A 16950-nucleotide genomic window follows, 5' to 3' on the forward strand; every position below is an offset into this window, starting at 1 on the left:
AACCATACCCCTCCCTCTTTGATCCCCAGATCTCTTCCCCGTCCAAGTACAGAGGGCTGCAGAATGAAAGGATCCATCTTGCGTCTGCGCATAGAAAAGTGTGCGCCGCCCTCTCTGTTTTTATTCTCCTCCCTCCGCAGACCCCTCCTCCCTCTAAAAACTTTTTTTTATTTTTTTTCTCACAACAGGTGGCGCGATTATGGATCATATTACACACTTCCTGTGGGGGAGGGGAGGGGTCAAAAGGTCAAGGCTAGGGTCATCAATCAAATTTTGACACAAGCTGCTGATGCAATTCGTCACGCTTAGGGATCAAATTACACACTTCCTGTGGGGGAGGGGAGGGGTCAAAAGGTCAAGGCTAGGGTCATCAATCAAATTGAGACACAAGCTGGGGTGTTATTTTTTTCTCATGACTGTTGATATCAATCATCTGGCTCTACACCATATCTGAGTGTCTGTGAACTTCGTGTACATAGGCTGGGGATTGTAATGTATTTTCTTACATAGACATCGCTTTTTGGACGTAATTTTTATTCCTCTGAGCGTCGAAAGTTAACTAAGGTTCATATATATAGCGAAGTGACCCTTAGCTCTCAATCTTTGCTTGGAGAAATAAAAATGACTTCAAAAATGCAACGTCTTTTAGTAAAAAAACACAATAAAATCCATAGTCTATATAAGTAAAATTACTCGTAAAAGCCAGTTTGTCTTTTAGTAGCGGGTTTTAATTATTTATCACTAGCTATATTAGCTAACTAAAGTAAGAGCCCACTTGCTCTTATCTTACAAATTTATTCATTCACTTACGAGTTGTAACATACCTTATCAACTTCAGCCACTTCCTCTTCTCTCTCGTTTCACAAGGAAACCGGTAAAATGACAGATTAGACTGTTGTTTTGAACCAGATTGGTTAAAACAACGAGGAACACAGCATTGCGGCATATTGAACACAGGAGCGTTTAGGCCCGGAAGCAGGGTTCATACGTCATCACTTTACGACCGGATACTGGTGTTTTTAAAAGTTATGTTTGACTTTGTGACTTTCTGTCTCGTTTCTGGGATGCTTTGGACTCATATTGCACTGCTGGAAATAATTTATTTTGATGCATATGCTGTTTTTTTGCAAATTTGCATTGTAATATTTATTTTTGTTTTTCTGCAGTATATAAAAATTGGTGTATTTCAAAAATAAAACTAAGAAGACATTTAAAATAAATTTCCTGTGGTGGGAAACTATTTTGTGGAACTTTTTTGTATTTACTGTTTTGAGGGATAAGCCCCTTAAATTTCTCTAACTGGAAATATATATACTAGATAGAAATATACTAGAAAAACAAAAACGATTTTCAAGTTTTTTGTAGTTTATTGCACTTTTTTGCAATTTATGTAATTACTATGCACTTAATGCATACATATTATTAAAATTTGGGCTATAACGGTTGTATTGATGTATAGCAACTTGAAATGCTCCCAAAAATGGCACTACAGCATGTAAAAATATAATATAAGCTCTGGCAGACTTGGTTCTATGGTAGGTCTTAAAGGGTTAAAGGCTTGTTCAAACCAAAGTATTTCTTAGTCTAACTTAAAACTTTCTTTCACATTTGCAGATTGCTTTTTACTCATAGCTGTTCGAGTAACCCTGTATTAAATCTTGCGGTTGACTTCAGTCTTTCATTGTCCCAAATAATCCATCATTACAGTTCTGGCTTTCTTCGCTTTTTTCTTCCTTATATGTCAATTTATTTATTAGTGTATTATTGTTGAGCAAATATCCTGTAGTGTGAATGCCCAAAAGACTCACAAAAAACAAACATATTCTAATACAAGAACAGGATTTCACTTTTTTTCCTTTGATTTTACCAGGATACAACAGCCCTCAAAATGTGTTGTCTCTTTTTTTTAGTAATAAAATAACATTCATTCAAATGATTTAACTCTCACTACACCAAATTACAACTACTGTTGTATTTAAACCAATAAAAGCAAAACAAAAATGTAACATTTCTAAATCAGTAGAAATGAGCAAGCAAAGTAAAACTGACAGTCTTGCAGTGAAACAGGAGCCTCCATCAAGGGCGTAGATTTGGTTTTGGCATTGGTGGGGACGGATGATTCAACTACCAAACCCGGCCCCATTTCTTTTTTCTTTTTTTCCCTTTTTGTCTTTGCTTCTTCATAACAAAAGGAGAAATATACTTCCAATCCAATCCAACTTTATTTATAAAGCACTTTAAAATACCCAGCACAGGAACAAAGTGCTGTACAGAAAATAAGTTAAAACAATAGAATAACAGAAAACAGCAAAAATAAATAAATAAAACACATAATACATAAAATTAAAACAGCCCTACATTAAAACAAAAACAAGAACAAAACAGCATCGAATCACCTAAAAACAACTGAAATAAAAATAAAAACCAACATCTCACGTGGTGTCCAAGGCCAGGGTAATCTAATCTAATCTGTCTAATCTCTAAAGGAACTTATGATATTCTACATGCTTTTAAACCATTTAACATTACAATTCATAGTTTTATATGTGAATTATATAATGTTAAATTACTATTAAACAAACGACTAAGTATTTTAGGCTTCAGACATAATTCATGTTAAGAGGATAGTTACTATTTAACAACATTTGCACTTTGCTGGTTTACAGTGTAAACATTACAGGCCAGTAAGGACATTTTCTTCTTAAAAGGATTATTTTGCAAACTTTCTGTTCTCCCATAAGCATCTGGTGTTTTTAAGAAAAAATGCAAGAAGAAGGAAGTAAAGATACAGTGGCTTGCAAAAGTATTCGGCCCCCTTGAACTTTTCCACATTTTGTCACATTACAGCCACAAACATGAATCAATTTTATTGGAATTCAACGTGAAAGACCAATACAAAGTGGTGTACACGTGAGAAGTGGAACGAAAATCATACATGATTCCAAACATTTTTTACAAATAAATAACTGCAAAGTGGGGTGTGCGTTATTATTCAGCCCCCTGAGTCAATACTTTGTAGAACCACCTTTTGCTGCAATTACAGCTGCCAGTCTTTTAGGGTATGTCTCTACCAGCTTTGCACATCTACAGACTGAAATCCTTGCCCATTCTTCTTTGCAAAACAGCTCCAGCTCAGTCAGATTAGATGGACAGCGTTTGTGAACAGCAGTTTTCAGATCTTGCCACAGATTCTCGATTGGATTTAGATCTGGACTTTGACTGGGCGGTTCTAACACATGGATATGTTTTGTTTTAAACCATTCCATTGTTGCCCTGGCTTTATGTTTAGGGTCGTTGTCCTGCTGGAAGGTGAACCTCCGCCCCAGTCTCAAGTCTTTTGCAGACTCCAAGAGGTTTTCTTCCAAGATTGCCCTGTATTTGGCTCCATCCGTCTTCCCATCAACTCTGACCAGCTTCCCTGTCCCTGCTGAAGAGAAGCACCCCCAGAGCATGATGCTGCCACCACCATATTTGACAGTGGGGATGGTGTGTTCAGAGTGATGTGCAGTGTTAGTTTTCCGCCACACATAGCGTTTTGCATTTTGCCCAAAAAGTTCCATTTTGGTCTCATCTGACCAGAGCACCTTCTTCCACATGTTTGCTGTGTCCCCACATGGCTTGTGGCAAACTGCAAACGGGACTTCTTATGGTTTTCTGTTAACAATGGCTTTCTTCTTGCCACTCTTCCATAAAGGCCAACTTTGTGCAGTGCACGACTAATAGTTGTCCTATGGACAGATTCCCCCACCTGAGCTGTAGATCTCTGCAGCTCGTCCAGAGTCACCATGGGCCTCTTGGCTGCATTTCTGATCAGCGCTCTCCTTGTTCGGCCTGTGAGTTTAGGTGGACGGCCTTGTCTTGGTAGGTTTACAGTTGTGCCATACTCCTTCCATTTCTGAATGATCGCTTGAACAGTGCTCTGTGGGATGTTCAAGGCTTGGGAAATCTTTTTGTAGCCTAAGCCTGCTTTAAATTTCTCAATAACTTTATTCCTCACCTGTCTGGTGTCTAAATCCAATCGAGAATCTGTGGCAAGATCTGAAAACTGCTGTTCACAAATGCTGTCCATCTAATCTGACTGAGCTGGAGCTGTTTTGCAAAGAAGAATGGGCAAGGATTTCAGTCTGTAGATGTGCAAAGCTGGTAGAGACATACCCTAAAAGACTGGCAGCTGTAATTGCACCAAAAGGTGGTTCTACAAAGTATTGACTCAGGGGGCTGAATAATTACGCACACCCCACTTTGCAGTTATTTATTTGTAAAAAATGTTTGGAATCATGTATGATTTTCGTTCCACTTCTCACGTGTACACCACTTTGTATTGGTCTTTCACGTTGAATTCCAATAAAATTGATTCATGTTTGTGGCTGTAATGTGACAAAATGTGGAAAAGTTCAAGGGGGCCGAATACTTTTGCAAGCCACTGTAATTCCCACACGGCTTGCCCCGGCAGACCGTGACATTGCCAGCCTTCAGCCCTCAGACTTAAGATGAGTTTAACTTTTACACTTAAAGATTTTGTGTCATCAGATCTTTTCTATACAATGTTAAGCAAAGCTAGAAACTGACATAGCTTTTTATTTTATAGTTAATTAATGCAAAGATTCATCATCTAATTCTGACCAATTGTACCTGTCTATTGTCTATTTCACACATATTGACTATATTTTTAGATCACCCTCTAAAGACTCCGTATCGTCTTTAAAACAAATTCCCTCGGGATAAATAAAATATTATCAGTCAATCAATCAGTCAATAAAATGAATAACATCTGAACTTTATTTGTAACACAATTACTTCTGTGGATGCAGCATCTTGTTCCCACTTTCCTCCTGATGCCTGAAGAGAATCTTGCCGTCTATCCTCATTGTAAAGATAAGCAAGCCGAACATGGATCACTTACTTCAGCTGATCCACCTGCCTTCTCACCAATGTTCCCTCTAATTTTTCATGTGTCTGAGCGAACACACAAACTCCCTGAGCGATTCCTTGGACCACTGTGAGCGACAGTAGACGTGTCCACTGTAGTCACGCCAGTGTCGAATCCATCCAAGTTACATGGTTTATTAAAATAATTAAATTACAGCATTTACATTTCTGTTAGACAACTTTTAATTAACTGCTTTAGCCCACTTACAATAAAAATTAAAAAAAAAAAATCTTGTTCATGACCTGTGGTATGTTAACACTATTGGAAGTAAAAATAACTTGAACTCCAATTTTGAAAACACAACTTTATTTAAAAAAAAAACAAAATAAACAAAGCTCTGACTTGTATTATGAGCACGAGTCTGTGGTCTTGGAGAGAGTCCTGTAACTCTCTGTCTGCAAAATACAGTATATTGTAGCGGGCCAGGGCTGTTTGGGGTTTTGTTATTTACAGTTATGTTCTGTTGTCATGTTGCCATGGTTACAGGTGACGCTCTCTCTGCGACTGTGTGTTTCCGGGAGAGAGAGCGCCTTTTTTTGTTGTTGTTGTTGCTGCACCGAGGTGGGTGTTAGTGTGTGTGCTCTTCGCCCGAAGGCTAATAAACGGCTGTGCTCCCTGGCTAGCTCACGGGAAGCAAGACCAAAGGAAACCTCTGTCTCCTCCTTGCCTGAGCTCGCCACATTGGTGTCAGAAGTGGGATAGCTCACCCTCGCCGGAATGGAGAGAGACACTCAGAGGCTGGAGCAAGCTGTCGAGGAGAGCATTCGCTGCTTGGGAAGTGAGCAATTGAAGAGAGAGCAAGCGAGCGGCCATGTAAGTCCCCCGACAGGTCCCGACGCCGCGAGCGCCCAGCGGCAGCGGCCAGTCGCGACCGATGCTAGGACAATGCTTCATGGGCTGCCTCTGTCAACCGACACGCCGAGCCCCCGACAGCGAGCAGTGATGCAGTGATGTCAGAGCAGCATGAGCTCCAGGCCCTCACCATAGCACTTGAGAGGCGGTTTGGGAAGCGGTACTCCACTGATCAGAGCAGAGAGCAGCTGACAAACCGCAGCCGTTGGCCGGGGGAGAACCTGGGCACTTTTCCAGCGGATGTGTTGCTGTATGCTCTTCGTGGCTACCCAGAGTTCCCGGCAGCAGCCCGTGAGGAGCTTAGCCTGCATGCTTTTCTGCGAGGACTTTTCCCAGAGCGACTGCGCCAACACGTCCGCCTGGCCATGCCTCAGACCCTCCGTGAGGCGCTCCTGGAGGCTGAAAGGGCCGAGCTTGCTCTCACCTCGCGACCTAACCAGCAGTTGCCCCCCCCAAACTACCCTCAAATCAGAGCCGCAGACTACGACAGGGAGGGGGAGGTCCCGGAGGTATGCCAGCCGCAGCCCTCGGTGCCCTGGAGGCGTCCCCGTCGACCGACCGCTGCTACCGGTGGGATGAGCCTGGCCACATGGCACGCGACTGCCTGGCACCCGCCCCGAAGGCCGGAACTATGTGGCCTCAGGGGGATGAGAGGGGGAGCGTCACAGCGAGGGGACCACCGCTCCAGCTTCCTGCCCCCCTCCAAGAACGATGCACGGTGGCAGGCCTAGTTGGGCACCTCAAGGGACTCTACCTGAGCTGCTGTGTTGAGGACCAGCCATGCCAGGCCCTGGTGGACACGGGGTCCACCATTTCCCTAATACGACCTGGTATGTTTCCTGGTGCACGACTTCTGGCTTGCTGACATCCAAGATCAGTGCATCATCGGCCTTGATCTGCTGACCCGCTGGGGGGCCTGCGTTGACACCGCGAAGCTGGCTATCACTCTTGGTACAGAGACTCTGGCCCTCCAGTGCGGTCAAAAGCAGGGAACCAGAGACTGCAGGCAGACGCGGCTGGTTCAGGACACCATCGACACCGGCTCTGCTCAACCCATCTGTCTGCGCCCACGCCAGCTGCCCCTCTCGAAACGGCAGGGAGAGCGGGCCCAGGAGGCACGGGGCGTGGCTACTGTTCGGGCCACAGCCGGCGGAGGGGGATGGCTCTCGTTGACCATGCAGCAGCTGAAGCAGGAGCAGGAGGCTGATGTGACGTTGGTTCAGGTGGGGGCCTGGCTGGAGGTAGCACGACGCCCAGGCTGGACAGGGGTGTCAGGACAGGAGCCCGAAGTGAAGGCCTACTACTCCCAGTACAACAATCTGGAGACCCACGGCGGCCTCCTGTACCGGAGATGGCGGGCCCTCGGACAGGGCAAGGATCTCCTGCAGCTGTTGGTGCCTCGGTTGCTGCGGTCGCAGGTGCTCGAGCTTGTCCACGGCTCGGTGGGGGCCAGCCACTATGGAAATACTAAAACTCTCCGCCGTCTCAGGGGACAGTTCTACTGGCCTGGTTGTCGACGGGATGTGGAACTTCATGTGCACTGCTGTGACACCTGTACGGCACGGAAGGGCCCCACTCAACGCTCCTCTGCCCCCCTACAGTGGCATCGGGTGGGGGCCCCGATGGAGAGAGTGGGAGGAGACGTCCTAGGGCCTTTCCCTGTCCCCGAGGCAAGGAACCGGCGCGTGTCGGTGGCCGGGAACTGCTCCAGGAGGCTGAGGGAGCGGCCGCGAGTGGTTCATGAATACACCCGCCAGGCCCAGGTCAGCGCCGCAGTACGACAGGAAAGAGCCTGCGACACCAGGTGCCGAGAGGGAGCTTTCGTGCCTGGCAGCAAGGTTTGGGTGTACTGCCCAGTTCGCAAGAGAGGGGTGTCCCCCAGGCTGTGCGGTCACTGGCAAGGGCCGGCGGAAGTCGTGGGGCGGCTGACAGAAGTGGTGTACCAGATCCGCATGCCGGGCCCAGGGCGCGTGGCGGTGTTGCACCTGGACAGGGTCTCACCGTACCGCCCGCCTGCTCCAGCAGCCGCCGGGGCAGGGGATGCTGGTGGCACCCCAGGTTCTCATCCGAGTGAGTCTTCCCCTGCTGGTCGAGATCAGCCTGCGCGTCGAAGGAAGACACATGGACATTTGCAGGACTTTGTGTGGGGTAATGGGTTGTCGGGGACGACTGACACCTTAGGTGGGGGCTATAGGGCTTTGGAGTTGACGTCACGCCGCAATGCATTGTGGGAGCGCGGCGCCATGTTCGGGGTCTACGTATCAAAACAGACACTGTGTTGGAAAAGCTCCAAAGAAAACAGACTGTATAGAAACCGATTTCGTTCAGAGGCGAAGCAGCGGTACTTACAGAAAATAGCGTGCATTGGAAATGTGGACCCGTGGAGCCGGCCGTGGAGTAGAAACCCTGAAGACCAACCGCTATTGACGTAGCCTGACATATTTTCGTACGTTATCTGTGGAGTCAGCGCGTACAAGTCGTCATTCAAACAAAGGTAAGTCAGCTCAAGTACTGCGTGTGAAATACGTTTGATTTCCCTGCAAACATTCAGATTAGTGCAGCAAAAATTCATTCATGAGGGGGAAATTACAGTGAGAACATGTGGAGGCTCTGTTAGGTGGATAACATAGTGAGTTCAGTGCATTGATGTGACATTGTCCTGAAGGATGTAATTATTCTTTATGGTTAAAGACATTGCAATGATTTATTCATATTTATTATAAATAATTCTAATTATAGATCTTGCTTCAATATTTGTATCTTGTGTCACTAAAAATACATTTTATTTTAATTTTATACATTGATTAATGACCTGCAGAATCTCCTTATCATATTAAGTGATTCATAATTGTCACTTTATGCTTTCTCCATCTCTAAAGTGATTACATCCTTGCATTACATACTTTAGGTTCATTTTCTGCAGGCAGGTTTCTGACAGAAAACAGGCAGATTTAGAATATAACATGCAGTGTTCTATAGATGGATACATAAAGAAATGAAAAATTACATGTATGTGCTAACTTTCTAAACACTGTTACATTTATGATAAAGTAGATAAAACACATTTATGTCGGCCTTGGCTCATAGTTCTTGTCTTTAAATGAACTTTGTCTGTGTGTGTTTCAGGTGCTGCACTCTCAAAGACTGAATGAACCAGCATTGCAGCCATGGGTCACTGTGAGCATCACAGGGAAGGTTGAAGCCGCCCACTGCACCTGTATGGCCGGAGTCATGGAGACCTGCACCCATGTTGCTGCTCTTCTATTTAACGTAGAAGCAACAGTGCGGATCCATGGCACAAGGACTGTTACAGATGAACCTGCATACTGGGTTTTGCTAGGTTATGTGACCAAGATACAGCCAGAGGTTGGCCATAAGATAGACCTCTCCTCTTCAGCTGCCCAAAAAAAGTCTCTTGATCAAAACATAAACAGACCATCCGTATTGAAAGGTAAAAGGAGCCGTTCTCAAAAAAGAAAAATCCCACCTGCTACTGTGGAGGAGTTGTCACTGCTATAATGCCATAATGTTTTATCTAGGGGTCTAGATTTATGCCTGTAGTGCACTGCCATGTAAATAATTTGCATTTACTGAATATGTACTGACTGAGTACCACTGTTCAAAAGTTGAATAAAGAAACAAACTAATTTTTGCCTCTTTTTTTTATTATTAAAACCACTTTGTAGAACATCACATCAGTTACAATGTAGAATCCATGTCATTTATAGTTTACAAAAGACAAAATGTTTACACAAAATCGTGACAGTGTTTACATGATATCACCCACTACTAACATTATTTACTGTATCTTTTGAAAAAAAAAATACCACTATTTAAACAGCACAAGACTTAAGAATATTTAACAGGAGCAAGTTTCATTTTCCCTGGTTTTACTACCACACTGTTCAACAAACGCAGCAAACCTTCACCATCTTATCCAGAAGGGTCACCTCTTTACCCTCACATGGAAGAAGTAATCTGATTGGCATGGTGGTATGTTTGAAGCAGGTCCCTTGTGTAGCGCTGGAACCCAGTCACGATGTGTTTCATCCATTTCATAGGCTGGTTTGCTGCAATAACGCCAAATAATTAGAAACTCTATAAATGAAGGTAGTTCTGCAAAATCACTCAGTAGGATGTTTGTTCTAATTTGCTATGACCTCAGAGTGCGTCGAAAATAAAACTAATAGGCTATGAAGAGTAATATGAACATATTTAGAACTTACCGGAATGAAAATGTCTGGAGCACCAACAGATATTTGGAGATGGAAGAGAACTGGATATCAGCTCGTCTCACAGCTGCTATCCAGGCTAGACGCCTTTGTTTGGTAACATCCGACTCATGAGCTCCCTCATGTTGCTTCCAGGGGTCCGTTCTTCGTACCTCGCTAAGTAAGTTAGCCGGATTTGATTGTTGACGATTTCGCATGATCTTGGATCATTCGGTTCTCCGAAGCTCATCCGGGACTTGCTGTCATAGCAACAGATCCGTAAGCGTAAACCTGCTCGGGAGCAGGCTTACTTTATGTAAACAAGATTAGATCGCGGCCACTCAGGTATGTCCGCTGCATTTATACGAAAGCAACAGCGATATTTCGCCACTGTTTTACCATAAATAAATATTATCAATGTAACTAAAGATAATGCAGCATTTGATTCTTTTATTGATTTCATACAGATACATACAGGTCATTTCCGAAAAAAAGGGAAATGTACTATTAATCATTCTATTTCATGTATTTGATTATTTCAGATGTAATTCATATTTTAGGGTAGTAATAGTAAATTACTACGTGCAATCAAGATGAGAGACCACGGCTATAAAAGCGAAGGTGGATTTGGGAAGTCTGTCGCAGCCATGTCCTGTCCGTTTGTACGCGAGCAACCCATTGTGGAAGGTGCAAGATTGATAAGGAGAGTTTTCAGAATTCAGCGTATATTGCGGGATAGACAGGATCCTTTAGCTCAGCGCGACAGTGTGCTCATAGAGAGATATCGATTTTCCCGTGAGGGTATTATTTACTTTCTTTCTTTCTCTCTCTCTCTCTCTCTCTATAGATATATAGATATATATATATCTCCCAACTTACTGTGCATGCTTCAGTCACCCCTTGCATGGGAACAGGTAGAAGTGATGGAGTGTTATGTAAAACTACACAAAAAAAACCCACAATGTCAATAAATGTCACAGTACAAAAAGCATTTTAATTAAGGCAACAACCAAATATTTTACATTGTACAAATAGCACCAGTTATGAAGGTGCTGCTACTGCACCCCGGCTGCTGGTCTAAGGAAGAGCTGCCCCCAGGGATGCCCTCAACAATGGGTCTGGTGGCATTCAACCCTAGGGCCAGCTCCTCTGCCGGGGTGTGACGAGGGGGTGCAGGACCACCACCTGTCTTTATTTGCTCTGCCCTTTTCTTGGTTGCTGTTATAAACAAACAAACAGATTATTTCAGGGTCTCTTTTCAGGAGACTAAAAGCAATATAAGTGATAAATATTACTATTCTGTAGAATATTCTTATATTTCACTTTTACTTGTTCCCATGTTCTAGTGGGTCCTGTTGTGGCTCTAATGTGAAAGAGGATATAATGTAATTAGGGGTGTCAAATTATCGCGTTAATTGCGATTAATTAATTACAATGCTATTTAGCGCGTTATGTTTTTTAATCTCGTTAATCTAATTTTTAATCTCTTGACGTCATTGATTTTGTATGAGAGTTGCTATGTTATAAAATCCGTTTTTATGTGCTGGGCTCCTTGTGCTTGACTTGTTGGGGGTGGAGTCACGTCGTGAGGTCAAGGTGAGAAGTGGTGATTAGCTTACAGTGTGTATATGGAGGCGCATCTGAGAGTTGTTGGCCCAATGAACGGGAAATTTGTATTTCATAAACGCCCCGACGGCACCATTGACAAAGGTAAAGTGGTCTGCCTAGAGTGTAAGAAGGAGTTTGCTTACCACGAAGCAGCTCAAGTTTGGCCTATCACCTCAACGCAAAGCACCCAGCCGCGAGTGCAGCAACAGCTAGCAGTGAAGACGTTAGCAATATAGCAAGCCAGAGCAAAGCTTTTCGCCAAACAAAACTAGAGAATACCCCTCGTATGAGCAAGTCTGCGACCGACAGGCTGACTAATGTTATTGCCAAGTGGATAGCGATGAACTGTAGGCCGATAAATATAGTAGAGGACGAAGGATTGACAGAGGTGTTGCAAATTGCGTCCAATGACCCGTCATACAAGCCGCCGTGCAGGACTACAGTAACGACCAAAATCAGCAAAATGTACGACGGCGAAAAAAAAACAAACTTGAGATTTTGGCGGAGGATTCTCCCAACTGTGTTGCTATAACCGGAGATCACTGGACCTCAGCTGGCAACCACAGCTATTTTGGGGTGACTGGACACTTTATTGATAGTGAGTGGAACCTCAACTCATTTGCACTGACCGTCATGAGAACAGAAACCAGGCACTTTGCTGATAAATGCGCCCGAACAGTTCCTCAAGGTAGCAAATGACTGGGGTATTGAAAACAAGATATCCACCATTGGCACAGACAGCGCAGCAAACATGCTGGCTGCTATGAGAGCACTTCCATATGAGCACATCGCCTGCAATGCTCACATTCTCCAGAGGACCATCACGGTATGTCTCGATAGCAGTGGTTTTGTCGGTGTACTGGCAAAGTGCCGCAAGATTGTTGGTCATTTTAAACAAAGCCCTGCGAGTACCACAGAACTTAACCAACAACAAGTAGCACTCGGAAAGAAGAGCGATCAACTTATACAGGATGTACCCACCAGGTGGATCTCGACTCGCGCAATGGTCTCACGCCTCCTATGTAACCGAGAGGCTGTCCAGGCTACGTTGGACCAACAGAACCACAGGTTGGTCTTGCCAACCGAAGCTGAGTGGGCGAAACTGCAGAGGCTGGAGCTCCTGCTTGAACCATGCAAGTAAGTTCAAATAAACACCTTCCCATTTTAATTATATAAACTACTGTTACATGTGTAAAATCAAAATTAATGAACATAACAAGGAACTTTTAAGGACAATTAAATTGGGAATCAGTTACACTTTGATTTAAATGAATCCAGCTAGGTTTATTTAGCAAACCTCTCCACCTCTGCAGGTATGTGACAGAGCTGCTGGGTGGTGAGGCCTACGATCTCTTGCTCTGTAGTGCTGCCTGCTTTTCGCCATCTGTACCGTGTCATGGACATTACTGATGATGATCCTGCCTACGTGGTGAAGTTCAAGAATGCCTTCCAGAAGGATCTGGCAGCACGACGAGCTAATGGCAACGAGATATGGTTCGAGGTGGCCACAGCATTGGATCCACGGTTTAAGGATTTGAAATGTCTTCCAAGAGAAAAGAGGGAACAGGTAGGACAATAAGGTTAAGCTGGACTAATGAGTCCAATTCATTATCAAATCAAACTTTTATTTATTATATGGAACACAAAGTTCTTTACAAGATTAAATAAAATAAAAAAAAAAAAAAAAGCACTTAGTTTTAATCACAATCATTCATTCATTCATTCATTCATTCATTCAGGTGTGGACCATTCTGGAGAATATGCTCCAGGCAGCAGAGCCCAGAAGAGCAGATAGTCTCCAGCCCTCCACAGAGGATGATGGACCAGCTCAGAAGAAGAGGAGGAGCGAACTCCTTCTGGGGTCTGACTCTGACTCAGAAGATGGAATTGAGTCTGGAGAGCTGCAGCGCTACAGAGCAGAACCCAGCATCAGTATTGATGACTGTCCCCTGCAGTGGTGGTATGCTCACTCAGGAGTCTATGAAAAGCTGTCAGTCCTAGCACAAAAGTACCTGGCCTCCCCAGCTACCTCTGTACCCTGTGAGAGACTCTTTAGCCTTGCAGGCCACATAGTGCAAAAGAAAAGGGCAGCCTTGCTTCCAGAAAATGTTACCAGGCTGGTGTGTCTTAGCGACTGGCTGAGGAGGAAGAAATGAGACACATGTGGTCAGCATAGCTGCTGTGTCATTTGTAGCCTACTAGAATAGATTGCTTGATGTTCAGCACTTTTTTTTGTGATGGAAGAATACTTTGATGTGCTAACTTGCAGCACTGCAATGTCAGTTTTATTTTTCATTATCTGAAGCAGAGGAATTTCAGTGCTGTATTGCTCAGAAAAGAGCAACTCTGATGTGCTAACTTGCAGCACTTAATTTATTTGATTTTATTTGTATTTATTTTTCCACTTATTTTACAAAAGAATACAACAGTATGTAAATGGTTGCATCTGTTTAACGTTTGTTAAACAATAAATGACTTTATAAAGTCACTTTCTTTGTTATATATCAGTCTTTTGGTCTGCCACAATAAGTTGAGGGCTTTCCTCAGCTATTTTTAGGTGAGATTAAAAAAGAGATTAATTAGATCAATTAATTAAAAATCATAATTAATTAATCTCTATTTTTTTTTATCTCTTGACAGCACTAAATGTAATATAATATAATAAACTAGAAAGCGAAAATTTCAGAAGAAATTTTATGTGTGCCTATGCCGCTGGTAATCAGTGTAGTCTGCCATTCATACAGCTACAGAGAGCAAAACTCAGCAGAGCAGCCATTCTCCACCATGAACTATGGTAAAAACAAACACCGCTCGCGCCTCACAGATGACAGCTTACAGTTTTGGGTAAAGATGAAGTGACTTCGTACAGCGCCGATTTGCAGACGCTGTGCACACAGGTTCATGAGCAGAAGTCCCATTGTACCACGGCAGATCCGACAATGTTTGCATGAACACGCTTTGAAGCATTACGTTATGGACCACTTTTCACACATGGTTGGTGTACCCAAACAGCCGGCTGTAGCTTTTCAACTCACAGCCCGACACACACCCAAAAACAGCCGAGAGAGCACAGACTACGCCCGAGGCGTGATTGCAGGTGCCGCTCAGGTGGGTCCACCTCCCTGCAGCGGCACTGCAGACCACGCCCGCCACACACATGAAACACGTAAAATAAATATTTATGCACTTTTGCATTCACTTTTTGTTTTTGTTATTTTTACACAGTGTTCTGAATGATGAACAATGGTCTACAGCCAATCTTGTGTATTATTATACAAACTTTGGTTGTAAGATTCAGATAACTATTTAATAAAAGCTAAATATTTTATATGAGAGTAAGAAAGAAAAGTATATCTTTGTGTCCACCTTTCTCTGTTAATGCCCTACCTGGCCCCCCTGGCAAAAGCTTTGCTAGATCCGCCCCTGCACAGTTACCAGCTGTCAGCTACACAAAAAAAAGGAGCTTGGTGTATATTTGTCTCTCAGAAACAGTTCATAACTTCCTTCAACTCATTCATGTCACCTAAGGGTAAACCTGTTTCTCCATCACCTGTTCAGCTCTGATGATTCAGTAAGGACATCTGGTTTGGAACAGCCGTTTTACAGCTGTGGCTGCAGCAAACATCAGCTGATACTAGAAATTAAAAGCAAATGAATTCTAACAACAGCTGATCAAGCTTAAACATGCTGCTGTTGTTTAGCGCGATAAACAAACAAGAGAGAAAAGCCGATCATTGATCAGTTTCATGACTGAAGTTTCAACAGGCGAGAGAATGACAGGGGAGGCTCTCATAAAGTTCAACATCGGTAACTTAGCGCGCACACAGCTGTATACAAACTCTGTCGTGCTAGCTAGCACGCAGTACGAGTTATTGTAAGTGACTGAAAAAGTCAGCACAACGAAAATAAACTACACCTAAACTCGGTTTATATCTGACCCAAATAGAGTGCAGGTCATAACTTCTTACCTGAAATTCAGTTCACCTCACGCTCCTGCCTTCGCTTTCCCTGATCCACGATTGACCTCCGCGTTAGCAAACACCGGTCGATCGGCGGTAGCCTCACCGCCTTTTATGTCTCGTTCGCGGCATGTCCTTTCTGTCACACACCGGTGGATAGCTGCCCTCTGTTGTAGCTCCACCACCAAACAACTCAGTTATTTTTTCCACATCGACATCAGCTGATACTAGAAATTAGAAGCAAATGAATTCTAACAACAGCTGATCAAGCTTAAACGTGCAGCTGTTGTTTAGGCGATAAACAAACAAGAGCGAAAAGCCGATCATTGATCAGTTTCATGATTGAAGTTGCAACAGGCAGAGAATGACAGGGAGGCTTTGTAACGACAGAATAAATCGTAATATTTTCTCTGAATGTGGCACGATTCCGTTGTACGGCAACTCTACGAAACGAACCCTTATGAATAAAATAAAGTCCAACGTCAGTAACTTAGCGCGACACAGCTGTATACAAACTCCCGTCGTGCTAGCTAGCACGCAGTACGATTGTAAAAAGTCAGCACAATGAAAACAAACTACACCTAAACTCGGTTTATATCTGACCCAAATAGAGTGCAGTTCATAACTTCTTACCTGAAATTCAGTTCACTTCACGCTCCTGCCTTCGCTTTCCCTGATCCACGATTGACCTCCGCGTTAGCAAACACCGGTCGATCGGGCGGTCGCTGCATGTCCTTTCTGTCATACACGGTGGATAGCTGCCCACTGTTGTAGCTCCGCATTATAGCACCACCAAACAACTCAGTTATTTTTTCCACATCCAGCTGTAACTCCGATTCTGTGCGAGCATTTGCGAGACCGGGAGGTGAAAGGAGAGAGAGTCCCTCGCTGTGCATTTGCAGCCAAGTGCGGCAGCTAGCTAGGTAGCCGGCTAGCTGCCAGGCAGGACCGAGGTCGTCAGAGCACTGTCGCTAATATGATAAAACAAGCAGATATTTGAAGTTTACACACCTACATTCTCGCCTGAAAATATCTTAAAAGTTGATTTTGTGACCTAGAAACACTAATAAAAGACATATAAAACGAAGTGGTGGCCGCCATTGTTTAACCTCGGCAGAGGTGTGCTATGAATTGTGGGATATGGAGTTTTCCACCAAGCATAGAAGCCATTGTGTTTACCGTAACTATTCAATGGTTCGCGCAACCTTAAAACCTCAATGGTTCCTGAAAGCAGCGAGGCTGTGCGCCGCCATTGATATTGTCATCATTACGGTATCCAAATAAGGGTCGACAGGCTGTACCACTCCCGGCATACCACTAGAGAGAGCCAACACACCACAAATGAAGTTTGAGATTTGTTTCAATGGGACCAAAAGATGGCGCCAACACA

The 16950-nt window shown here is 43.9% G+C and overlaps 1 protein-coding gene across 1 annotated transcript; it reads left to right on the plus strand.

Moving 5' to 3' along the window:
* The first annotated feature begins 12956 nt into the window (after positions 1 to 12956).
* On the plus strand, positions 12957 to 14221 carry LOC120441724 (zinc finger BED domain-containing protein 4-like). The gene is made up of 2 exons (XM_039617070.1): positions 12957 to 13168; positions 13341 to 14221. Exons 1-2 carry the CDS (start codon positions 12998 to 13000, stop codon positions 13755 to 13757), a joined length of 588 nt encoding a protein of 195 aa, XP_039473004.1. The 5' UTR covers positions 12957 to 12997; the 3' UTR covers positions 13758 to 14221.
* The last annotated feature ends 2729 nt before the right edge of the window (positions 14222 to 16950 follow it).

This window comes from Oreochromis aureus, linkage group 9 (genome assembly GCF_013358895.1).
Source record: "Oreochromis aureus strain Israel breed Guangdong linkage group 9, ZZ_aureus, whole genome shotgun sequence".
Lineage (NCBI taxonomy): Eukaryota > Metazoa > Chordata > Actinopteri > Cichliformes > Cichlidae > Oreochromis > Oreochromis aureus.